General features: G+C 39.8%; 1 protein-coding gene and 1 pseudogene across 2 annotated transcripts in view; one reads left to right on the top strand and one right to left on the bottom strand.

Annotated features, from left to right (window-relative positions):
* Positions 1-1,832: 1,832 nt before the first annotated feature.
* Positions 1,833-26,157, top strand: part of WWTR1 (WW domain containing transcription regulator 1) — a 116,286-nt gene continuing 91,961 nt past the window's right edge. The window contains exons 1-2 of one of the 2 annotated variants that reach the window (XM_039855051.1): positions 1,833-2,094; positions 2,511-2,944. In XM_039855051.1, the coding sequence (XP_039710985.1) occupies positions 2,514-2,944 (431 nt within the window). In that variant the 5' untranslated portion in view covers positions 1,833-2,094; positions 2,511-2,513. Of the gene's footprint in view, positions 2,095-2,235; positions 2,251-2,510; positions 2,945-26,157 lie in introns of those variants that run through there. The other variant, XM_039855052.1, reaches the window with a different exon arrangement.
* Positions 11,659-11,777, bottom strand: LOC120596683 (uncharacterized; annotated as a pseudogene).

The raw sequence follows: 26,157 nt of genomic DNA, 5'->3' as shown, positions 1-26,157 counted from the left end.
GAGTAGGGCTGGCCTTAAGTTTACATTATTTAATCATCAGGTTGGCCTTGCGGCTTCTGAATTAGTAACCATATGGTCCCTGTCACTTCCTCTATTTTCATAGCTAATTTCTCCGCTGTTGAAACCGTGGTAGCTTCTGAAGATAGCTTTTGCAAAAATGCTGTTTCCTATGGAGTGACCTGTAGTAGTTTCCCCCTTTCCCTCTGTGGGTTCTGTGGGCAGAGAACTTACTGCATGGAAAACCCAGAGTTCCAGACTCTCAATGCTCTGCTTATCTTTGAAGGTGCCCCCCTGCTTGTCTTTTTCTAAGGCAGCCATGATTTTTCTCACACTGTGGAGAGTCTGGAATCAGAGTACACCTCAAGAATAGATAATGGGGGAAAGTGGCTCACTTCAGTGGGCTATGCTCTATTTTGGGCATTGAACAACAGCAGCCATTGAAGGAGCAATTCCAAATACTCCTATCTTTTCCAAGGCGAACCTGTGCGGTGGCCTTGTCTTTCCTGTAAACTTTTCTCTTTCAAGGCAACTACAGATTTTAATTTTGATTTTACTCCACCCACATAAAAATGTTGAGTCACAATACTTGCACTTAATACAATTCTATTTTATTTAACAAACAAGTATGTAGGTAGGCTGTATGCTGTTCAAATTGACTTACATGTGTTGCACTTTTGACTTATTTCATAAACTTCTGTATGAATCAAATGCGTGGGGTAGGGCTTTTTGAAACTTGGCTTCCTAGTACCCACTCTCCCTTTCCCTCAATGGAGAGAAGACAGGGAGAGAAGGAATTGAGCTGCTCCAGAGGGCAAGGCCTTCCTTCTCACAGTTGTCTTGCCAGGCAAGATCTAGGGGGAGGGAGTCGCCACCCCTTCCCCAGATCTAGTCTGTGAGAGGGTAGGTGGTTTTTTCTGGGTCACTGGCTCACCCTCTTTACTCCCAGCCACCTGCTCGGGTTCCATCCCGGTTCCTGGCTCTCTGGAGGGCGTCGGGGACATTCCAGTCCGCCCACTACTCGTGCGGATGTGGCTGGGGAGAGGAGCGCGATTGCTCTCGGTTTCCAGCACTCAGCTTTGACTAAATTTCTTCTAAGTTCCTACTGACCTGAGTCGTCCGGGAGAGGAAAGTAAACCTTGATGAATGGTTTGAAGGTTGTTTGTTTACAACGTACCCGTTGGCGAAGCCGCATCTCTAATGACAAAGGCACTTTCTGAGCACCGTTTTCGCTCGAGCAGACAACTGAAAGCCAAACAGCCGAGATGCCGGCTCGCCAGACCAAATATGGTCACAAGCGCTAAGCAGCCTCCCGTGGAAAAGCTGGCCTTGTTGGTGTCTCCTGGCGCTGGGGCGCACTCGGGCCCGCCCTCCGGCTGAACCGCGGATCAGTGCAGCGCTCTGGGTGCTCTATCGGCGCCCGACACGAACGGAGGGTGTGGCGCCCAGGACCCGCCTTTCCCGGTCCTGGGCCCCTCACCCGCGTGCCCTCCACCGCCCCCGGCCTTGGTTTCGGTCCACAAGTCCTTGATTAAACAGGCTTGGGTCACTTTCCCTTTGATCCCGCCCCAAGTCCGTGGTAAACTCAAAGGAATGCAGAATTAGGGCTCCGCGGGAGAGGTCCGCGCGACCAGAAGGAGTGGGTGGGGGGCACTTGTCTCTGACCGTGCAGAGCACCCATTACGCCCGAGGTTTTCTGGAGCCGGGTGGGGGAAAAGGAGGAGGAGGAAGGGGAGGGACGAGCGGGGGCAGGCAGGCTCAGGACTTGGAGGTCATGCATAATTCAACAGCTCAACTTTCGGGCCCGCCTCTTTCCTGGGAGTGGGAGTTTGCTCCAAACTTTGTTTATGGGACAGTCCGGGAGCCGCGGCGGCCGCGCTGTCTGCTTCTCCTCCGCCTCCTCCTCCGGGAGCGCGAACGCCTGAGGCCAGTTCAGGGGATGTGAGAGCCGAAGCCCCTCGGCTGCCAGGCACTGAGTCGGGTCAGGATTTGCTAACTGGCCTCCGGTTTCAGCTCTGCAAGCTCGGGACGCACCAGAGCGACCCAGGCCGGACGGCGGCCGCCGCACGCCCAGACTCGGCTTCGCTGCGCTCTCAGGTAGTACCCGCTGGAGCGCGCCCGTTCACCCGGCACCACTCTGGGGCGCCCTGCTCCTCAGACTTCCGGAGTCGAGATGTGGAGTTGGCTCGGGCTGAGACTTCTTTGGGGGCTGCCTGCCCTGGAAATTTGGCGACCTGTCCTTCGCCACCAGCAGTTGAGCAACGTCCCTCCAAGTGCAGTTACCCCTCCCCCCCACCCTCGCCCGCCCTTTCTTCTCAGTAACTTCTTTGCTTCAAGAAAGTTGCATAATTCTCGAGGCCAGGAGGGACCCCTCCCCCATTCGGCCGGTCTTACTGCTCAGTGCCTGGGATCCTGAGGCAGACACCTATCTGTCTCTTTTTCTTTTCTATTTTCTCCTCGCACCCTCTTCCCCGACTTTAAATAAAAGGCTGATCTGACCTTTCTCCTTGCAGAAGATGAATCCGGCTTCGGCGCCCCCTCCGCTCCCGCCACCCGGGCAGCAAGTGATCCACGTCACGCAGGACCTAGACACGGACCTCGAAGCCCTCTTCAACTCGGTCATGAACCCCAAGCCCAGCTCGTGGAGGAAGAAGATCCTGCCCGAGTCGTTTTTCAAGGAGCCTGATTCCGGCTCACACTCGCGGCAGTCGAGCACCGACTCGTCCGGCGGCCACCCAGGGCCGCGGCTGGCCGGCGGCGCCCAGCACGTCCGCTCACATTCGTCTCCGGCGTCCCTGCAGCTGGGCACCAGCACCGGCGCTGCTGGCAGCCCGGCGCAGCAGCACGCGCACCTCCGCCAGCAGTCCTACGATGTGACCGACGAGCTGCCACTGCCCCCGGGCTGGGAGATGACCTTCACCGCCACTGGCCAGAGGTACTTCCTCAAGTAAGTGAGCCTGGAGTTGGGGATGGGAGACACAGAGTTGCGATGCCCAGGGCGCGCGCGCGTGTGTGATGGTGTGCCCCTCCACGGTTCTTTCGCAAAGATCTGGGAAGCTGGAAATAGGGAGTGATTCTCTGGGTGTTGGAATTTTAAGGCATCAGAAGCAGTCTGGTGAAGTTCTTCCAGTGTCCTGGAAGTCCCAAGAGATTCAGGACATGGAAACTCTTAGAGGTAGGAAGAAAAAAACGTAGTTTCGGGGGGATTCTCATGAAACACATTGATGACTTTGCCCTGAATCTGGAATATTGATACAAACTCCTGGGCACAAACCTCCTTTCCTGCCCACTCCAAGTCAGATACCTCAGAGCCTGGTTCATTGGGATGTGACACCAAGATAAATGCGAGAAAGGTTCTGAGGTTTGAGGAGGAAAGGGACTCTTCGTAGTGTAGATGGGCTGCAGTCTCTCCATTCTTGTGAAAAACAAGCTGGAGAAGTGAACGCTACCTGGTGGACCTTAGTGGTCCCAGCTGGGTGATGTAATGAGCACGCAGCACAGTGATGTAATTAGCAACTGCGTGGTGAAGTAGTTGTGTGCTGGGCAAATGGATTGTGTGGAAATTGGGTCAGGAGTTTTATTATGTCATAGTTGGTAACCTAAAATACCATCAAATCAGGAGCCTACTTTGTTATTCTTCTTCCCTACACACTGTTCCAGCTTTTTGATGTAATTAATTTTACATTAGCTTGGTAGTAGAGTGTATAAGAAAATGTGTTCACAGACATAAAGAAGATTGTTTCAATTGTGGTACCCTAAGATAATTGTATTCTAGAGGAGAAACCGAGCTGGAATTTGAAATGTGACCAGTGAAGTCATGGGGAGGTCAGGCTATCCATGGCCTAGATAGAAGTTGTGCCAGCTGGACCACTTGCTTCAGGATTGCTTGCACTGGCTTCCCATTCACTGCTATGGAGGAAAATTCCTCTAAGAACTTGTCTTTAAAGTTTATTTATTTAGAATCCACATTTCTTTGATGGAGTAGCCTTAGTTTAAAAGTTATGTTATTTGCTATTTAAAATGTATAATTAGTCCTTTCTTTGGCACTAATATTTGATACTTTGATTGCTATGTGAGGGCCATAATAACGAATACACAATAATAGATGTTTATTAGAACCAACTCTTTGACTCATACTGGTGACCAATTATTCCTTCCCCATCTCAAAGCTGTTGACATCTTGTGCAAGGAGGAGTTCTTTATTTTGTTTCTGCGGTTAGTGCAATGCTAAGAAGTACTTTTCCTGAAACAGACTTGATGGTCATTTTATTCCACCTTTGGTCTTATCCCAGTTATTGAGTGATAGTGTGGACATGTATTCAGTTCTTCAACTTTTAAATGGCTGGTGGAATTCAAGTATGGGATGTAATAATATGACAAGTTTCTAAATGTGATGATGTTGTTCTAAAGGATGGTATTAGTTTCTGTAGTACATAAAGGTCCAAAATACCTAGCATCTTGTATTAAGTTTGCTTAGGTGAATGCAGTTTCGAATATTTTATGGTGACTTTTATAGAAATGGGCTTAGCAATAAATAAAATAGTTAAAGACACAATAATTTACAATAATTTAGGGGGACCTATTTTGGACCTAAATGATTTTTAAACTGTATTTATGAATATACCCACACAGATAAATAAGAAGTAAGAGCTGGGCTTGCCTAATATCTGAGGAAAACTAGGAAGAAAAGACTCTCAAACAAAAGCAAAACAAAAAAATTCCCTTTTTTTGAATGATTGGAGTAGCTCAGAACTATGTGAAACTAGAGCAAAAACAGAACTTAGCCTTGGGTTTAGAGAAAGTTGCTCTGATCCTTCTGCCCATCCCACAACTATAACCACTTCCTAACCCAAAGTAAAGTGCATCTTCATTTCACTTTGGATAGTCAGTGAAGACAATAGCTGAAAAAATAGGCCTGATTTGATGCTATCCCTGGAAAATTTTTGGCCATGTAGCTAAGGGAATTTAAGAAATAAAGTCAAGATAAGCAATCTTCCAAGAGTTCTCTGAGTTTCTTTTTGGAACTTTGTTAAAGGTTGAAATAAGATAACTGTTATATGTCACACTTTGTTACACAGCCTCAAAAGGCAATTGGATTAAGTAGAAGTTTGAAAAATGATAGCAACTGACCCTGAATTGATTTTCTTAAAATTTACCTTTACTTTGCCCCATCATCTTGAAATGGGACTAGCAGTAGAATCCTACTTTAGGAGTTGACTTTATAAATCAGAAATCAAAGTATTTTAGAATTGACAAAGGTTTTGTTTGTTTGTTTGTTTGTTTGTTTGCTAGGAAACAGGCCAGGGAAGGGTGATGACTTGACTTAGAGAAAGTCATGTGGTTATTTAATGGTGGACCCTGGATTGGATCTCTGATCTCTTGCCCTCTGTTCATAGAGCAGTTTTCTGTTTTTCCCATTCCTACCTTTTCCCCTGTATCACTTCACCAGCTGAACAATGAGCTTTATGGACATCTAAGATGCTTTAAAGAGCTTTTTGTTTTCTCAGGTAAGATTGTTCCTAGGTGTATAATGGAATCACTTTCTGGTACCTCTTTTAAAGGGCACCTTTCCTGAGTGTTCACACCTCTCCTGTGGTGTTCAGGCTTTCCTTTAGGGTAGCATGTAACAATGGAGAGGATTGAATGTTAAAACACATGGCCCCTGAAAACTATTGCATTGTTCTTGCTGTCCTCTAAAGCTCATAAATCAGGTTGCAGTGTGTGTGTAGATGTTGGGCTCTTAGCAACCTGGTACACTGACTTTGAACATTGATCACATTAAAAATTTAAAAATTTTCTGCTTCTAAATGGAACATATTTATTGTACATAAACCGGAAAATAAAGAATTATGAAGACTAAAATGATCTGTCTTCAGTAGAACTTTATATTCTTGCAGAAAATTTTATTTGAACAACATTCTATAAGAAAATATTTTATCTCCACTCTTAAATAAAATTCCAATTTTAATATTTGCCGGCCACTCCCAGTTTTTAGCAATAATTTTAATATTTTGCCTTTTTTGAAATGTGTGGTAGAAAATTATTTTTGTCAAAGTGATCTATGCACTTGGTAACAAATCCAATAGAGCAGACTTTTTTTGAAAAACAATGGTTTCCTTCACCTCAAGGTTCACCTTTTAATTTTTTTAACTGTTTTTATATTTAATTCTTAGATTGTTACCTCCTTAACCTTAAGTAATGTGTTTACCACTATTGTTTAATAAAACTTTTAACTTCTGATGTGAAAGTGAGACTATAGCTCTTTAAGCTGTGTTTTTCTTTCTCTCCCAAATTTGATATATTATTTTTAATTTATTGGTTAGGTCACTTTTGTTATTTTTTTGATCAACTTTTCACAGTATTTCTTGACACCCCATTTTGTAAGTCAAGGAGGTTTGGGTAACTACCACTTCTACAGTTCGCTTTTTGTTAGTGACACTGTAACATTCCAAAGCCCTGAACCCAAAACCAATAAAGATTTTGTGCTTTGCTCCCAAATTGACATTTTATTCATAAATTATTCTTAAAGTTGAAAACCCATTGACAATATTTACATTATTTAAATTCTAGAAATATAATTCATTGCCTCATATATTAAGATTAGATTTTAGACTTGTGCCTTGGGTCTGGTGTCAGGACTCAGAATCAAAGTCAAACAGATTCTTTCTTTTCACTCTTATCAGTTGTTTAAATTTGTGTCACCTTTTAGTTTCTTCATGTTTGTACTTTGACTCCCTTAACCATTTTTTTCTAGGATCTCTAATTGCCTTTTTATAAATCTGTATATTGTCTTCCTGTATTATAATGTCGAAATTTTCTAGGCTCTTAATCCAATTGGTTCTATCAAGTCTTTTTCCTTGTAACATTTATGGCCAGATTCCTTCATCTTTCTGTGCCATTCTGTATTCTGATTGCTTTCTAGGCTTACAATAGAGTTGTCATCCTAAGACATCTCTTTACTTCTCTTCATAGCTGTTTCGTTTTTCCATGTCTTCCTCTTTTTTAGTTTATGCCTTCATTTTGCTGGAGTACATGCTTGAGTAACTTTTAAGAAACATTTGTGGGATGTACATTTTTCAAACCTTTTTCAATTTAAAAATATTTATTTTAAATGTTTTAAATTTATTTTCTTATAAAAGAACTGACTTTGGCTTGTTTTTTTTTTTCCTGTTTATCTTTGGGTAACAAAGATAATCTAGTTGTTTTCATGAGGGTTTTTTGTCATTTGAAAATATTTTCTGCTGCTTTTGTTTCTTTGTGAAATGAGGATAGTAATTCCCATTTCATGGTATTTTGAAAGATTAGATGAGATAACATATTTGAAGTGTCTGGCACATAGTAGACTTTCAGTACAAGTTCCTCCTTGCCTCCCCTTCCCTCTCTCCCCATAAACATACGCTGTTTACCCGGCCAAAATCAGATGCAGAAACCTTGGCAGTAGAATAAGCCGATATTGATTCTCATTTATAGTTATAGCTCTGAAGGACAACTTGGAGCTGGAACTGAAAGCCAGTTTTTAAAATTTAAAATAAGGACTCAGAGTCAGTTTTCCTGTTAAGGAACTTAAATAGGAATGTCCACCGTGGATACCCTGTTGCTTTAACATCTTGGGTAGAGAATACCCACCCACTTCTGAGGAGGGTCTACTTTTTATTTTTTGGAATCTGGCTTGTAGCTACTAGCTGCGCTGATTTTATGTGGGGTGGAGGGAGGATGGAGTTGAGAAGAGGGAGAGATGAAGCGGAGAGGTAATTGACATTTGGTGGTGACCTGCTCTATGCCAGACCAGGCAGGGAACTAAGGCAGTGCTTCTCAGAGAGAGAGCACCAGAATCAGTGAAGCACACTCCTGACACATGTGTATAAAATCTTTTTTCATAACCCTAGGTTCTTTCACATATATTCTTTCTTTTAAACCCTCACAGTGGCCTTGTGAACAGGTACCTATTATTATCTCATTTTACCGTTGAGGAAACTGAGGCTCAATGATGTTGAGTAAATGGCCCAGGGTCACATAACAGGTGAGTGGCAGAGATGGAATTAGAATTGTGTGATTATAAAATCTGTGTTCCTGCCATTGCATATGATGCCTCATGCCAATTACATTACCATAATTAGGTTGTGTAATAAGGTATCTTTGGTGACCAGATAAATCCGGAGTGGTGGATGGAGCATAAGAGTTTGCTTCTGAACTCAGTTTGGGTGATCAAATTTGGAGCTCTTGGTGCTGGAAAGAGAGAGAGGTGATGAAAACAAAAACAAAAACAAAAACAAACAAAAACAAACAAACCAGACATGGATAATATACCTACAGTGCCTATTTATATTTTATTCTTGTCAGGATCTCCACCGTTAAAAAAAATCCATATTATTTTACAGGGAACACAGATGTGACAGAGAGAGTAGATGTTAGGATGGGGCACACTGCTGAAGTCTTGTTGAGAGGGTTAATTATATCATAGTAAAGTGGTTTCAAGGAGGAAAAGAGCCAGGGTGCTTCTTATTGCCTTTCTCTTATAGCGATTGATTGGAAATAAATTGGTGTGGAGGTTTGAGGCAACACTGAGTCTCATTTTTTGTTTGTTGACAACTGAATTAAGACTTGTAGGAATTACAGCCTTGTATATCATCCCCACCTTCTCTTTCCTCCTTCAATTAAATATCTAACCACAGGAGAGTGTGATGGAAGTAAAAGAATTGACTAATCAAGGGGATAGTTTTTTTGATGAGTGATTTGGAAGACTGAGGACTGAAGTAATTAGCTTATTATTGAAGGGTAAATTTTGATAGGATGGTTCTTCTGCTGGTCTTTGGGGGGTCTTGAACATTTTACTGCATTGAAATATTGGTAGAGCAGTGTTTTCCAAAGTATATTCTTTAGAATCCTAGTCCATTCAGATGCTTCTGGACCAGTAGGTTTAGAATATGTTGTATGCTCTATCTCTCTTGGAATTCACAATATACATTAAAGACTCTAAAGTCGCTTATTACAAAAACTAGTTTATTTTTGTTGAAGCTAATATTTCACAAACTTATTTGACTTTTGAACATTTTTATTACAACTGTCATGTATACCATCCACTCAGGAGTATTCTGTAGATCACACTTTGGGAAACCTTTTTGTGACCTTCACTATTATTATTATAGTTGAGAGTTTCATGTTTGAATCAAGTTATAGTTTTTCTTTTCAGTGTGCTTTGTGCATATTTTCATTTATATTTCTTGACTTAATAGTTAATTACCAAAACTTAGAGGTGAGAAATGGTCCTCAATGTCAGACAAGTGGGATATAACATAAGAAAAACAACAATTACAGTGCAGTTTGACAATATCATAATCCTGGTTTTATTTTAAAAAGTGTGTGTGTGTGTGTGTGTGTGTGTGTGTGTGTGAAATAGAAGGATACATACCAAAATGTGTACAATGGTCATTTTGGGATTAGGGATGATTTTTCTTGTCTACTTTCTGCCTTTCCGTATGCCCCAGATGTCCTACTGAATTAACATATATTTCTTTTTAAATTAGCAGTGGGGGAAGGGAGACTGATGGAGGGGAGTTATAAAAATTGCAGGAGAAAGAAAGTGAAGAATCAATGAAATAATGGATTTGGGTTGGTGTGGGGCGTGGGGGAATCTTAGCTACAGCTCAGCACCTGAAGCCTGAAGCTCTCTTTCTTAGAATTCTAGCTGTTATTTAATGTTTCATCGAGGTACAGCAGATGATATATAAGAAAAGAAAAAACGATGTTCACTTGTTTGGTGCTGTTAGATGAAGTGAAATCAGGGAATACATGCACAGTACTTAGTGCTGTGCCTGGATCAGTAAGCCTGTTGAAAGTTTATTACTGTTACTGTTCCCAGTTGAGGTGGTGATGGGACTGCAATCTCCCAGGACCTTTCCTTCGTGGTACTTAAAGGATCATTAGTCATTTCAGCATTTGCAACAAAATATCATCGAACGCCTCTTGAGTGCTAGTATCATGCAGTATGCTGTGAGGGGAGAAATGTGTGCCAGGTTTTCCAACAGTCTAGCTAGGAAGAGAAGGAGAACACAGACAAAATCAGGCTAAATAGCTGCCTTGTGACCTGTGGGGCAATATAGCCTAGAGTAGCTGCTCTCCGTCTGTTGGAAGCTCTTGTGAGGTGTGTGTTAAGAAGGCAGTTGTTTCTATTATGGTTACAGGTCTGAAATTTGCATCTGTACTGAATTTTTTTGGTTTCTCCCATTGGTTATGCTCCCTCTGGCCTCGGAAACTTGGCACAAGCTGTTACCTGTGCCTGGAACATTATTTTCCTGCTTTTTGCCTGGTTAACTCTTATGCTACCTTTAGGCATCAGTTTAGATGCTACTCCTGCAGGAGGTTTTCACTGACTTACAGCCCCCACACTAGTTTAGATGCTCCTGCTAGGTTGTCCCAGAGCCCTCTGTGTCTCAAAGCCATAGAACAACTGCCATATTACTATTTAATTACTTCTCTTTTTTACTGCAGTGTAACCTCCATGAGGGCAAGAATGATGTTTGTCTTGCTTGTCATTGTATAACCTGAACACAGTGCTTGGTACATAGGTGCTTGATAAGGAAGAAATGCTGTAATTTTTTCTTTTAGCCATTTGTATTGCAAGCGCACACACTGAAATTCTTCATAGAAATCTACCATGTTTGGGAATGTAGTTCCATCATGTCTATACCCCTTGGACTGAAAGTTTAGAATCATAGCTCAACATACTAAATGCAGTGGAGTGGAAGATGTCAGAAAGGTGGGAAGTGTTCAGCGAAACCTCTGTAAAGGTGTTTAGATATAAATGGAGCCTTGGAAAATGGGAAGAATATGGGTGGGCGGGCAAAGAGGCCTTCCAGGAAAGAGTGGATAGTAAGAGAAGTGTGGAGGCAGAAATGGTAAGGGTATGTTTTTGAGGCCAAGAAGCGCCTGGCCTGACTTGGGTTAAAAGATAAGTGTTGGTCGGTAGGTGACTCTGAATCCTACTGAGTCTTTAGAACCTCAGCTGGGATGGGCAAACTGACGTTTTACTATTAAATGTCAATTTCCTCATCCCTTAATTCTGAGATATGCCAATCCTAACTTTATCTGAATGTAGCATAAGACCTGGCCATTGTCCCCTATGTTGAAATCTTCCTAGTTGTTTAGGGAACTAAGTGTTTATACTAAAGAGTCTGAAATGATAGAGCCTCCTTTGATAGCAGTGCACCCATCTGCGTGTCCATCCATAGACCATCAATCTGTCATATATTTAGTTTAGACTGTGCAGTTTCCACAATAATGGGTGATCTCTGCTTTTTGACTCAGGCCCACCCTCAATGAATCTGCTATGTCTGCTTGTAAATGAATAGCTTGTGGGTCTGGTTGTTCCCAGAATACTCTCTTGTGGTTTTGGACAGTTTCTCAGTACTTCTGAGGCTGATCAACTGGGCACAGACAAAATTGAGATTCTGCAACCACAGTTAACCCAAGGCTCACCTAGTCCCTGTCCCCTAAAGATGCCTGGCTGAGAGGCCAAGTAGCCTCCCTTTCAGGAGCATCCTTCCTAACCTCTTAGTGAAGCTCATTGAAGCCTTTTCAAACTCAGTCATGATGCTGAATCACAGGTTAATTAATGTTTTCAGATGACTTCTTTACTTTCTTATTTTTTATTATTTTTTTTAACATCTACAGCACCTGGTATTCCTACGTGGTCTCCCATCCAAGTATTAACCAGGCCCGACCCTGCTTAGCTTCCAAGATCAGACAGGATCGGGCGTGTTCAGGGTGGCATAGCTGTAGACTCAGATGACTTCTTTAAATTGAAAACTTTCTGATAGGTAATATATATAGGTAAATGACAAAAATTCAAATAGTATTTGAAATAGTACCAAAGCATATACTATTAGGAGTCTCTCTTCCACCCTCCCCTGTCCTCTGGTTCCCTCCCCAGAACACCAGTTTCTGTTGTCTTTCCAGAGAAATGCTCTGTGAGTACAAGCATGTATATGTATATGTAAATTAAATGGATATACCCACCTAGACTATTTTCATTATATTACAAATGGTACACACTCTTCTGTACCTTCCCTTTTTTCACTTGGTGTTCATTTCTCTTCTGTACATAAATATCTGCTTTATTTCTTTAAGGAGTATATAGTATTCCATTGTATGGATGTACTGTAATTTTTAAAAACTGATCCCCTATCGGTGGACATCTAGGTTGTTTAATTCTAAAATAATGTATGCTTAAACACCACCGGAGGAAGGAAAGTGGAAAATAAATTCTTCTGATCTTCCCTGGATCCCTATTTAGGGAGAACCATTAGTAACACTTTATCCAGAGATATTCTTTGCACAAAGAGTTTCTAGCTAATTTATTTTCTCTCTAGCTTATCTATCTAATTTACCTATCATCAACTGTTCTGCCTATTAATCAGTACACCTACCTTCCTTACATACGGGTGATACAGTCTGGCAAATACACTGACTAGTTAGATGGATGCCCTACTAATCATAATTAATGGCATACCAGTGTGAAGTAGCTGATCTTCTGTTTCAGTGCTACTCAAAGTGTGGTCCAAATTGTGATACCAGTGTGCGAATGTATCTGGTACGTGACGAGCTAGATACAGAAGTAAAGAGTGTTTAGAAACTTTTATAGCAAAATGACATTGTTGTGACATCCAAGCACCTGATCAATGGGATTGTCTTGTGGAACAGGGTAGTTTGGGTGTGTCAAACTTCTGTGGTGAGTCACTTGTAGCCCAAGCTACGTTCAAGCCATTTACAATAAAGTCATGTACTGGTCTTGACAGATTGAAAATGAAGAACACTGGTCTTTTACCACAGATAGTTTGAGAATCACCGATCTATCTTTTCTCTTAATTCTCTTAATTATACTTATCTATGTATCCATCTATCCATCCATCCATCCATTTACCTACCTATCATTTTATTTTTCCATCCATCCTTTTAACTCTCTTTTATGTATCAACCAAACAATCAATTAATCATATCTGTCATTAACAAGAGTAATCAATCTAAGATATTGAATAGTGAACCTCAATATGGAAACAAATTCTATGGCACAAAGGTTATATATGATCTATTCCCCAGTACATAATATATTTCATGTCTTTGCGGCCCCTATGCTAACTCATTGTTTTAAAGATATGCTTTGTCATATTTCATTTCTGAACAATGAAGAGAAATCTAAATTCTGTTGTGTGTGTGTGTGTGTGTGTGTGTGTGTACATGTGTGTGTGTGTGACTACTCTACCTGCAAGCATTGCTAGCTACAGACTCAGTAATTAATTGTAGTGATGAGAAAAACGTACATGCTGGGTTGTTTTTTAAAAATATATATTCCTTTGTGGTGGGTTTTCTGCAAATGTTAAGATACTGAATATTTGTCTTTCTCCCAATTTGTCAATGAAAAACATTTCTTGACCTAGGTGTTCAAAGGCTGAGGAAGCAGATACAGTAACCCATCAACAAGTAGAAAATGCAAGCAAATGACAAATGTAACTAAATGAACAGACATAACTTTTTCTGACATGATTTTATTTTAGTATTTATTTTTAAAAGCTGGCTTTTTAACATAGTCTTACCCAAAAAAATTAAAGCAAAGAGCATTTTCTCAATCCATTGAGATTTTGCTTCCTGGCAATTGTCAGTTTGGCTCAAATAAACTCATAAAGATTCTCTCAAAAAAAAACAAAACAAAACATTAAAGCAGGACTGAAGGATATAAAGTGAAAAGTAAGAGTACTTCACTCATTGGTTTTACTCATGTGTAACCACCATTCACAATTGCTTGTGTGTCTTCCAGGGGTTTATTATGCATACATATGATTTCACTTATAATGACATCGGATGGTTGTTTTGGTTTTGTGGGAACTATAGTTTAGGTGGTCTTTGTTTCCGGTTGACCCTCACAAAACCTCAGGACTGAATAGAGTGTTGGTATGGATTAAATTATGGAGAACTGGATGTGCTGCCTGATGGGGAGGTCTTAGGGTGAAAAGCTTTGTTGGGGTAACTATAGTTCACAGACTGGGATTTAGCTTTGTGGTTCAAGAAATTGATGTCCTTGGTACTACAAAATGGATCAGGTTTTAGAGGATGTCTGATGTGGGCTGTACTGGGATGGAAAGGGATAGAAATTTTAACTGCAGTTTCTGAGTTCACAAGCAGTGACTTGAATATTCTTCCATCCTGGAATGAAGTACTCATAAGAGTGGCTTAATTGCTGGGAAGTTGCTTTGGTGGTGCTGAAAAGGGAAGAAGTGAAATCATTTTAGAGATACTAAAAAGGTAAATTTGACAGGATTTGGTGATAGATTAGATAAGGGCGGCAAGGAAAAGATGTGGAAAGGAAGATTTGCAGGCTGTATAATGGCATGAATGATGGTGTCTCTAATTGTAACAAATAGTACTGGAAGATTTAGAAAAAGTTGAGAAATTTTTTAACATGTTGAGTTTGAGGTGACATTAAGATATCCAAGGGAGATATATAGATACATTTTAGTTAACTAATCTATATCCAGATAATTAATAATAGATATATTAGTTAACTAATCTATCTCCAGATAACTAATCTCTATCTATTTATATCTGTATAACTAGTTAACTATAACCATGTATATGTATAATTATTCAAATGCAGGTGTGGATGAGATCCCTTAGAGAGAAAGAGAGAGAGAGAGAGGAGTTACAAATAGAGTGAGAGAAAAGAGAAGTCCTGAGAGATCCTGTAAAGGAGATGGAGAAGAAACAGCTAGAGATATAGCACGAAATCCAGAAAGTAGTGCATGAAATCCAGGGAAACTCAAGAAGGAGGAATGGTTAATTCTGTGGCTTGTTTCTCAAAGGTCAAGGAAATTAAGAACTGAAAAATGTCTAGTGTATGGTTTTGCTACTGAGGCCATTTCTTTTCCACAGGTAGGGCAAGGGCAGAGGCCTGGGGTACTAATTTATATAATCTAGTTTTTGATTAAGAAAAATGAAGACATAAGCATCTTAGGTAAGGTTCGTCCCACCAACTCCTGTATACTCTGCAGTAGTGGTCTCGAACATTTTGGTACCAGGGACTGGTGCTTCTATGAGAGTACAATGCCTGATGACCTGAGGTGGAGCTGAGGTGGTGATGCTAGTGCTGGGGAGCAGCTGCAAATGCAGATGAAGCTTCGATCGCTTATCTACCACTCACCTCCTGCTGTGCGGCCCAGTTCCTAACAGGCTGCAGCCCAGGGGCTTGGGGACCCCTGCTGTATGGTGTTCCTGCTGAGGAGCATGATTCTCACACTGTACAGATCCAATGCCATGTAGAAGAACCATACATTTGCTTCTTTAATTAAACATCCTGTTAAAACGAGATCTGAAATCAGTTTTATAACTAACCGAGATAAGTTATAAGACTTGGTAAAAATATTACTCTAATTGATATGATAATCACTTGCTGTGAGGAAAATTACAGTCTCCTGTCCTAGCTGTGGTAAAAAAAAAACCCTTGTCACAGTTTGTGGCTCACAGAACTGTTATTGCTGGGACGTATCATACTCAATTGCAGCCATAAATATAGCAGATTATGTTTGGAGAGTATCAATTAAAAATTTATGTTTCAGAATATTATGTAACTATAGTTCCAGATAAATATTTATCTTTGCTATCTTTGTTTCTCTATTTTCCGGAACTGATTTTGATACTTGGAATTAATGCAGGTAAATGTCCAGGCCAGAAGTAGATAAAACATGTTTGATTATATCAAACTGGTTTGAGTTAGAGTTTGGATACGTTTTGTAGTTAGCTGGTAGTTAAAAGGCTATTCTGTTCCATTTTGGTATGGAAGTACCTGGTGGCCTTGTTACTGGTTTGGGACTTGTATAAACATATGAATTTAGTAGGAGGAATTAAGAATCATAAAATAATTAGTCAAATTCATTGCTGCTCATAAAATTACCTATGTTTTCTGAAGACACACTCTCTAGTGCAGTTGTCCTCATTTTCATGGGTCTTTGTTTTATGTACTATGTGAAATATAAGCCTATGCATATAGAACTTTTGCAAATTTAGAGTCCTTTTACATAATTATATCATCCAACATATATTTGACTATTTGTCCATTTTAACATAAAATTCAATCATAAATATATATTGTTGAAAACTTGAAGGAGAGACAGGAATGGAGAAAAGATTGGTTACTTAAAGGTTAAGCTGTATCCAAGTGTATTTTTAAAATATAATCTTTTTTCCTCAGACTTTCAAAAAAATTTAGTTATCTATGATCTGAAAAAAGTTAAACTTGAGTTTACTGATCTTGCATTTCTGTAAGTATGGAGCCGTCAAGGGGTATGCCTTGTGTTTTGGAAAGCTGAGCTCTTCAGTGAAGGTCTGTAACCCACGTGGTACACAGTGGAGCCATTGTTCTTTCTGTTTGTGGCTTACATGTTAATAACTATTGAGTAGTCTGAATGATTATTAACAGATACTGAACAGTAGGAGCAGAGTAGAATATAGAGTCATTATGGACAATTTGGAGTGTCAACATTAAAGAAATGATTTTAAAAGTTAGATCTAGAATTGTTGAAGCTTTTGCTTGAAACTGGCAGGTGAATAGAGCAAGGGATGGACCCACACAGCCTTTTTTAATTATTAGCCAGAGTGAAGTGAGTCAACTTTTACCAGAGTGCTTTTTCATTTAACCTAATAACTGGCCAACCCTAGTTAATTGGTTGAAAACCATTTAAGGACTCAGGTTTCCCAGTTGCACATGATTTTGGAATGTCCAACTTGCCTCATGTTTGTGAATAAAAAGGCCACGGTGTGACTAATTAAAGTGCATTGTCCATATTCCCCTTAAAGCAGCAGGTATCAGGAACAAGTTAAGTTTTAAGAGTTCTCGGAAGATCTTTCTAAGGCCTGGTAAACATATTGGTGACTGGTACGTATCTATTTGGAGTCTAGTTTTGAGAGCTGCTGAAAAAGAGTATTATAAACTTCCAAGTGAGCATGGAGGTATAAACTGATATTGTTGAGATGCTTCAGCTGAAGTGAAAGTTTATATTTACTGACACATATTACAAATGGGTTTTTAAAACAATGTCTGTTTTGTACAGCGAGGATAAAGTCTCCAAGAGTAAAACAGAATATCGTATTGTGGAACAAGATGAAAGGATATTATAAAATAAATAATATCTAATACCATTAAAATATAAGGTTTCCTTTCTAAAATGTAATTATGAACTTCTAAATGAATGTTTTAAAAATCTGACTTTACTTTGATTTGTCCAGTGACTTGATACATAAAGTGATAATGACTCTGAATATGTCGAGATCTAGACTACTACACTAAATAATACATCTGTATAGTATGTACAAGGTAAATGAACCTCAAATGACATTCTGTTTTAGTGGTAGCATAGAAAATGTTTTTTATTGTAATAGGTCAAAAGTAGTTCATTGGCAATAAGCAAAATGTTTTTATCTGTCAGTTTCTAAGACTAGATTAACATGTTCAATACAGACTGTATTGGTTCTAACATTTATTCATACACAAAATCATTCGTCTATGAAAATCAAGGAGGAAATATAAGTTAAGGGATAAGCTATAGAAACATTTAAAGAATCCTAGAATTTGTGAGCATGGGGATCTGATAAGTAGTTGAGGTTATTTTGCTATTGCTCTGAATGGATTTTGAACACAAGGAGAGATTACATAGAATTAAAAATTGTTGGTTCTGATCCTAGTGGAGAGGCATTTATTTGAATACAGTGGGGAGGACCAATAATGTTGCCTAAAGGGATATTGTAAGAAAGGTAGGCATTATTCTTGTGTAAAGAGGGCTACCTGAATAATGAGACCCAGGGAGCCCTGTTGTAGTGTTTCATGAAGTTATAACATTTCAAAGGTGAACTTCGGGGGAGGTGGTGTGTTGAGAGGCAGGGAAGATAATAGAATAAGTTGAATAAGTGTCCAGAAAGATAAGGTTTATAAAAGACTGTGAAATGCTTGTAGATGTCCTTGTTACAAGACCAGAAATGTTCCCTGAGTGGTTTATGGGAAGAGGTTACTTTACTTTAGTCTGCTCAGAGTAACAAAGAAGAATTATTTATTCATTTTGAAGACATTTTAAAGAGTGGCCTTTGGATACCACCACTAGAGCTTTTTGGAATGAGCTGACTTGAAAGCAGAGAGACTGTATCTAGGTCTCTTTAGGTGACATTGTGTCACAGCAACCCAAAGGTAAAGTATCTGACTTCATTCCAACTTGCTGGCTGCATGGAGATGCCCAGATCTGCATTTGAACTAGTGTTCTAGTGTTTTTGCTCTCAAGCCTGATGGTAGTGGTGCCGGCTTTGATTTGCTTCCTGTCTGCTTTGGGTGAATTTAAAAACTTGTTTGTTTCGCCCGTCATCATCCGCCTGGGCCTTACCCATAATTTCTGCACTTTGATTATGGAGGTTATTATAGGACAAGAGCTTCTTTGTAAAAGAGCATGTTTAATACTCTGGGGTCTAGCGTGACTAGTGGATATAAATTGTATGGAAGCAGTTAAACTGTAAGGAAATGTCACGTAGGCTGAATTTAAACTTAGAGACTTGTGGCACTGATTTTTTTTTTTTTTAAACTTATACAAGGAAGGGTGGAGAGAGAAAAATAAAAGAAGGGAGAAGTGAAATAGGCCAAGACAATGAGGGAAGCACATGCAGAGACAAGAGAAAATGCGTCATTTTTGTTATTTGGTTAAAAATCCAAAGTCCGGAGCCAGCATTATGCTAATGCAGTTGCCCTTCACATGAACTCTTTGGCAATACAAATATCAGAGAATTATACTCTACTTGAGGGCTTTTATCCCTTTCTAGTCGGTCACCTTCATCTCAAGATTATGTGTATGTAACAGTGGAGTGATTTTTTGGGAAGATATTAACAAACTTGCCTGAAGACAGCCCATAATAATTTTAAATGTTCATGTGCCTCTTTGGCCTCCAGTTTTCTCTCTATTTTATGCTCGTGGCCTCTGCATATTTCGTAGAGAGAGGCTTTGGACTTCTGATTGAGTATGTGTCATTTCTCTCACTGGTCTGGAATATCCTCCATCTTTTCACTTGGTCTGTTAAGACTCAGCCAAACCAAACTCCTCTCTAACACCTTATTGGACCAACCAGCTAAAAGGGATCTCTTCCTCCTCCAGATTCCCGTAGTAATTTGATATGTATGGATAATTTGGCAATTAATCTTTTCTCTTGTCCATTAAATTGTATAAGTCTTGTTCAATGAATGGGTTTATTTAATTTTCCCAACATGTCAACTCTTAGAATATGGACCTGGTGTTGTGTCGTCCTTCATGCCCAACATACACTGGCACCAAGGAATATTTGGTGAGATCATTGCCAATATTGAACATGCTGTTGAGATAATCAAAATGTTACTGGGTCATCAGAGGCAGAAATGGATGCTTTTAGGTTAGATGTAATAGTTTGATTTGAAACCGAATGCTAGAAATAATAGACAACCTTGGTTACTTGTTCCAATGGAGAGTGCTCGTGCTTTCTTTTCATTCTTTATACTGTGAACTCCTTTGCGACTAGAACCAAATCTTATCTCCCTTGTACTTATCCAGTGCCTGGCGTAATGCCTGGCACACATAGTAGGAGTCCAGTTAATATTTGCTGAAAGAAATATAAATGAATTTCTATATCTCCATTATTTAGATCATCTGGTGCTTCTTTCCTAATACGTAACCCAATAGGTATTTATTGAGCACATACTATATGTCAGGTACTGGTACTGTGCTTAGCATACTGGGTACACATAAAGTATATCATACTTTGGAACATTTTATTCTTTGTATTTCATTATTAGTCTAACAATAAATTCTAAGAAATCATTCCTTCAAACAGAACAATGGTGATCCAAGAGAGGAAAAGTTGGTGGGAATAATCCAGTATATGTATCTATTCCCAGATTATTTCTAAATTCTACTTTATGCCGGAAATATAGCTCCCCACTCCACCTCCCTCCTCTTCTCCTCCCCTTTTCTTAAAATTGTAAGCTTTCCAAATAGAGCTGGAGAGGTAGTAGGTAGTAGGTTTAGGTTTCAAAGGATTTTTCAGGATGCAAAGTAAATAAGGGGAATTTGAGTTATCAACAAAATTGTAGTTAAGCAGATTAATTGTGTCAGTAGTGAATACAGAGATGTCAGAGGAGCTAGTTAGTAGCAAGTATTTAAACTCAGCTTCAAGTTCATTCTCAGTGGTATCTTTATCATCCACAAACAAACTTGAAAAGAAGTTTAGCCAGATAAACCTATGAGAAATGATTTTCTTGGGAACATCACATTATAAATTGTATATCTATTATTGATATCTTTATTGTAAAATTTGGCTTTGGCTCGTTTATTCTTGACATGTTCCTTAAGGTCACACAGAACCAGGATTTAATATTATCAGATTTTCAGATCTCTGAAGACTGGAAAATGAGCCTCCTTCTGGCCAGAATAAAGAGAAGAAGAATTTAAAGTTTTCAACCACATTTACTTTACTCATAGATGGTAATGTATTTAAATATAACAGTATCTATTTTTTAAGTTTTTAAAATTGCCCAAGCTATATTTTATTTTAAGAAATCCAGCCAGGGACCATCTCTCTTGACTCTTTACCCTAGTCCTGATCATTTCCCCGCCTGGGAAGCTGAGCCTCCTTTTCAGTTCATGGTCTGTCCTTCAGACTTACATACATGTGCACGTAGAAATCCGTGATTCAGATTTTTTTTACTGTGTTGTAGCTCAACTTCCTTTTTTTTTTTTCACTTTAAAGTATGTTTTTCCATGATAGTAGCTAGAGCTCTACCTTATATATTATTATGCCATCATATGGCTGTACCACAGTTTATTTATTTGTTTTCAAAGTAATGAGACTGTTTTAAGCCTCATTTGAAAAACTTGGTATAAATCGAATTCTTACTTCATCTGAGTTTTTCATCATTTTGAAGGGAGACAGTCTCAAAGACATGAGAATCAACAAGTTCAGTTACTAAAATTATATTACATTTGTATGATAGTTTAAAACTTAAAATATATGGGCATTATATGGCCAGCAGTCTTACGAATATGCATGGGGGGTGGGCGGGTGCAGTGAGTGGGCACACCACCACATTATCACGACCACATGAAGATGAGGGTAGAACAGAACTCTGTTCTGATTTCTGTCACCCAAGCTCTTTGATCAAGATTACAGACTGTTCCTTCCTTCAGTGCTGGAAAGGCAGGGATCTCTCCTCTCCTGTGGTATAAAAGCCCTGCCTAGAGCTTTCTGGCCAGCATTATCGGTTCAAGGTTTGGCCTCACAGTCTTTTATTTAAGTTACGATGAGACAGGAATGGTGAGGAGATACTGTGGCCAAGCCCGGAGGGCGAACTACTAGGAAGCAGAGCAGGAAGGAGGCTCAGCAGTTCCGGGGTCGGAGGCAGTGCCTGGAAAAGGCAGCCTTGGAGTGGTGAATGCCAGCTAAGCGTTACTTTAGGGTACTGGCTGCTTTTTAAACAGGAGCTCTGCTGGCCTGCCTGTGGAACACCAGCTTGTCTGGTCCAGGGTCTTTCACTTGCTTCTGTGGGGTGCTCACCAAGCATGTTGTTCGGCCATTTATTGTGCATAGATGTTGGTAGGGAACAGTCACGATTCTGTTTTCCGGCCTATTTCTCCCAGAAGAATTACCCTCAGAGGCAGGGAGCATGTTTTATTCTTTCTAGGGATGAACGAATGGGGAAAATCAAGTGAAAAAGAAAGCTTGATGGGAGATAACGAGATTTTTCTTTGTCACTGCTATTATTTTCAGAAGCTGGGTCACAGAGATCTTAATATGAATTTACATGTATTTATTTAACAAACATGTACATAGCACTTACTCAGCACCAGGCATTGTTCTAAGCATTGCCCACATTTACTTTTCTCAACAAATATTTGACAGAAACACTGTTTTTATCCCTACTTTACTCAGGATGCCGAGACACAGAGCATTTAAGTAACTTGACCAAAGTTACACAGCTAGTAAGGATTTAAACCCAGGCAGTCTGGGCCCAGAGTCAGTGCCCTGGTTGTCCCTCTTTTCTCTGCCACAGGTCTCGAATGGTTGGATTTTGTTTTTTCTCTGGCATGATCTCTCATTCTTCCATCCTCTCCATTCCCATTGCCCCAGCCTGGTGTGTTGATACTTGATTTGCAGATTACAACACAATGGCCTCTGACCTCAATCTCTTGCACACCATAGCCAGGCTCATCTTCTGTAAAGACAGCTTGCATCTTGTCATTCTCCACTTCAGAACTCTCCCTGGCATCCTGTCCTGTTGGGACTGAACTCCCGCCTGTTTATCCATTCACCTAGTAATGGGACTGTAATGTTATTTAAATCTCATCTGCAAGACCTGATATAAATCGAATTCCCACTTGCCAGGGCCTTCCCTGTAGTGCCCTCATCACCTCCTGCCTGATTCTTCAGCTCTTATGGCCTTTACCTGTTTTGAACCCAATGCTACAGGCTGTTGGGTATAACTTCGCTGTTTCAGGCTTGAAAAAGCCCAACTATAGCTAAGCTCTTCGGAGGCAGGGATGAGAGTCTCCCATTATTCACAGCCTGGCACTGAATCGCGTACCCAGGAGGCACCGAGTAGTAGGTCTAGTAGGCAGAGCACATTGGTACACTGATTGAGACGCTAATATTGGAGTTATTGCTAGGTTTCCTCATCTTTAAAAGAGAAACTTGAAAGAGATAATAGCTGAGGTCTCTTTTAAGTTTCTTAACCAATTATATTTATTTTTAAATAACTTTATTGAGATATAATTTATTTACCTTATTTTACCCATTTAAAGTGTACAATTTAATGGTTTTTAGTATATTCAGAGATATATGCAACCATCACCATAAATTTTAGAATGGTTTTATTATTACAAAGAGAATCCTTTATTACCTAGATACCTTATTAACTGTCACCACCCCTACACACACACACATACTCTCATCTGCCCAGCCTTATGTAACCACTAATCTACTTTATATCTCTGTAGGTTTTCCTATTCTAGATATTTCATATAAATGGAATCATATATTATATGGGCTTTGTGACTGGTTTCTTTTGCTTGGCATTGCGTTTTCAAGATTTATCCATATTGTAGAATATATCAGTATGTCATTCCTTTTTATGAGTGAATAATTTTCCATTGTATAAATGTATCACATTTTGTTTATCCATTTGTCTGTTGTTGGACATTTGGGTTGTTTTCACCATTTGGCTAATTACACTTATTTTTGAGGGGAAAAAGGCTTTCCCTGCGGTGGTTTCTATAATCGTCAATAGCAGTTTCTCTCTGCTGCTTTAAAAGTGGGACTCAGGGCCTGGCGGCTGTGTCTGTGCTCATGGAGACTTGGTCGTGAGCAGCAGGGAGCAGTCACAGGGAGTACTTTTGAGTTTTGGAGTCAGACGTTCTGATTTGAATCACAGCTCTGCCACTCGATGAGCTTGCATAACTTCAGCAAGCCCAATTTCCTCATACATGGAAACTGCCTTGCCTTCTTCATTAGAGTCAGAGTCATACTCGAAAGGGAGTAGAACCTGGGGCAACTTGACCAGTGCGGAGGGACTTCATTATGGCTACAAAAATAAATTAATAAATAAGTAAAAATAAAAGTTATAAAAAACAAGTGCTTAAAGTTGTCAATTTAGTAAGGCGCAGTGCCTCGCAGCCTCCCTACCAAGCATGGAGCACAGGGCCATCACCCCTGTTGCAGATGGACCTGCTTAGTCCTATTAGAATCATAAAATGCCTCCCCTGGCATGTGTTAATGGCCTCTCTTGGCTCTTGGGTCTAGATTTGTGCTCTGGTCACTACTTCTTTAGGCCATTTGAGAAGAATGACTATAGGGGATGAGAGGTTTTTCTGTTTTAGAGAAGAAGATATAGAGGAATTGAATTTCACTTTTTGTGGGTATGGGCAAGGAAGATGGAGTACTTCCTTTATAGGTTTTACCTGAAGATTGTTGTCTCATAGTGTGGCTGTATTTATGGTTATTATGTATCTATTACCTCTTATATTTGGGGTTTGTATGTGAAGACTGAAAAGCCCATTTTTGGTAAGTGGGTGAATAAGGGATGAAATGTTAATATGATCCAAGCTTTCCTTGAAGATGGTGTTCATGAGAGGATCACTTATTTGGCTAGGGTTGTTACTAAGAATCAAAGAACCTTACAATTTTGGATTTTAGGCAAGACCTCCCTCCATACCCAGAATCACAAAAATATTTCTTATTGTTTAGAGTAAGTAGGTAGGTTTTAGAAATATATAACTCTTACATTTATAGCCGCAGACTTTTTGAAAGATTGGAAAGTAAGTCATTTTCTTCATCTGAACTCAGCTTCTACCCATGTACGTGGTAGGAGGTAGAGAAAACTTGTTGTGATGAGATACAAATCTTCACTTCCCCCGCTTCTAGGCTGGCTTCAGGTGAGTGGGGACAGGCCTTGCCCAGCATCTTCCCTACTAGTCTGAACTGTACACACAACAGTTGTGAACAGGTCGACATTCCCTGGCTGACCCAGTGACCAGATTTTGTGTGAGAGATCTTGATAAGAGAATATTTGTTTCTGGGGGACTGACACCCTTTTTTTCCCATTAAGTCTGACTTTTCCACCACTAGATTGTGACTCCTTTCAGAATTAAGTACAGCATAGAAACAGGGAGCAGTGAGTAAAGGAAATTTAGTTTACTGCATCCAAATGCAAATTGTGCAAAAAGAAATGGATGAGGTGAGAGTGGACATTATTCTTGGGTGACTTCAGAGCCTTCTGTTCTATGACATGACCGTGGAAAAGGAGAGTTTAAACATCTGAGTTACTAGCTCTTTTCATTACCTTAAGCATCCTAATTCTGTTTCCTGTTGGTCTTGAGGCCGAGGTACCCCAACTTACTTGCAAACTTCTGTTTGCCAGCCCAACCAGGGCAGAAAGGCTTGGACATGTGACTAGGCTGCACATCAAGTAACAAACCTTGGCCCTGTATTTCTGTCTCGTGGCTGCCTGGAAAATACAGTGGGCTGAGCAGGCCTGAGCTGGTTTGGAGGAAGAGCAAGAAGAAATTCTGATCACTTGTCATCAGGGGCGTATCCTGTCTTCGAGGTAGCCAGAAAAGAGTGTGGAGATAGTAAATAGCCTCTGAAAATTTTAGATCTTTGTCTTTGGCTGTTGGTTTGAGATAAGTTCCTGATTTTTTTCTGTCCTGTGTGAAAAAAACCCTTTTTCTGTCTCTTCTTGTTCATTGCTAGAGCTGGAAGCAGAAGCAAAATTTCAGACTCTCATTTCATACAAGTTATTTTGGGACCACCACTCATAATTATGGTTCACTAAAATATTAGGATATTACTCACTATAAAAATAATTTATAATGATAATTGGAATTTTTTTAAAAGAAAAAGACTCATGAAAAAAAATCTTATCATCCTAAGAACTTTACATTTTTTCCTATATGCTTATATATATATGTATGTGTATATATGTATACACACACACGCACACACACGCACACACACACACGTGCTTTTTGTATTGTTATATGCTTTCATAATCAAATATCCCAGAGTAGATGGGTTGGCTGACTTGAAAGGTTTGTTTTTTTTTTAATTTTTTTAATATGTGCTGTTACCTAATTTAAAACTTATAGGGGTTTTTAATGCATTATTTAGGGTCGGTCATGTCTAAAACAAAAGATATTTCTCAAAGATTATTGTGGTGGAGAAAGATATCTTCATGGCTTTGTTTTATACCTCACCACGATGCTGGACAACAAGTTGCTGGTATTTGGAAAGTAGAAGAGATAAACTACTTTCTTCAGATTCAGAAATGACAAAGAACAGATGTGATGGTGGGGAAACCGCAGGCTTCAATAGAAAGAGTCTTTAGAAGCCACATTCAAATTGTGGTTGGGGTTAGCTTTGCCTAGTGAGTTCCCTAACCAAAGAAATATTGAACTAGTTCTTAGATGATTTTTGAGGTCCTTCTATGTATGGGTGTAAGTATCCAAATAGATAGGCAGAAAGTACAAATATAAGTACTGCTATGAGCCTGATGGGCTCTGCTTTAGGATCAAAGACAAATATTTTGGTTTGATTGAGAAAGGACTGACTTTTTTTTTTTTT

Source organism: Pteropus medius, unplaced genomic scaffold (assembly GCF_902729225.1).
Source record: "Pteropus medius unplaced genomic scaffold, Ma_sr-lr_union100, whole genome shotgun sequence".
In the NCBI taxonomy this organism is placed as follows: Eukaryota; Metazoa; Chordata; class Mammalia; order Chiroptera; family Pteropodidae; genus Pteropus; species Pteropus medius.
This window is presented reverse-complemented; position numbering and strand designations above follow the sequence as displayed.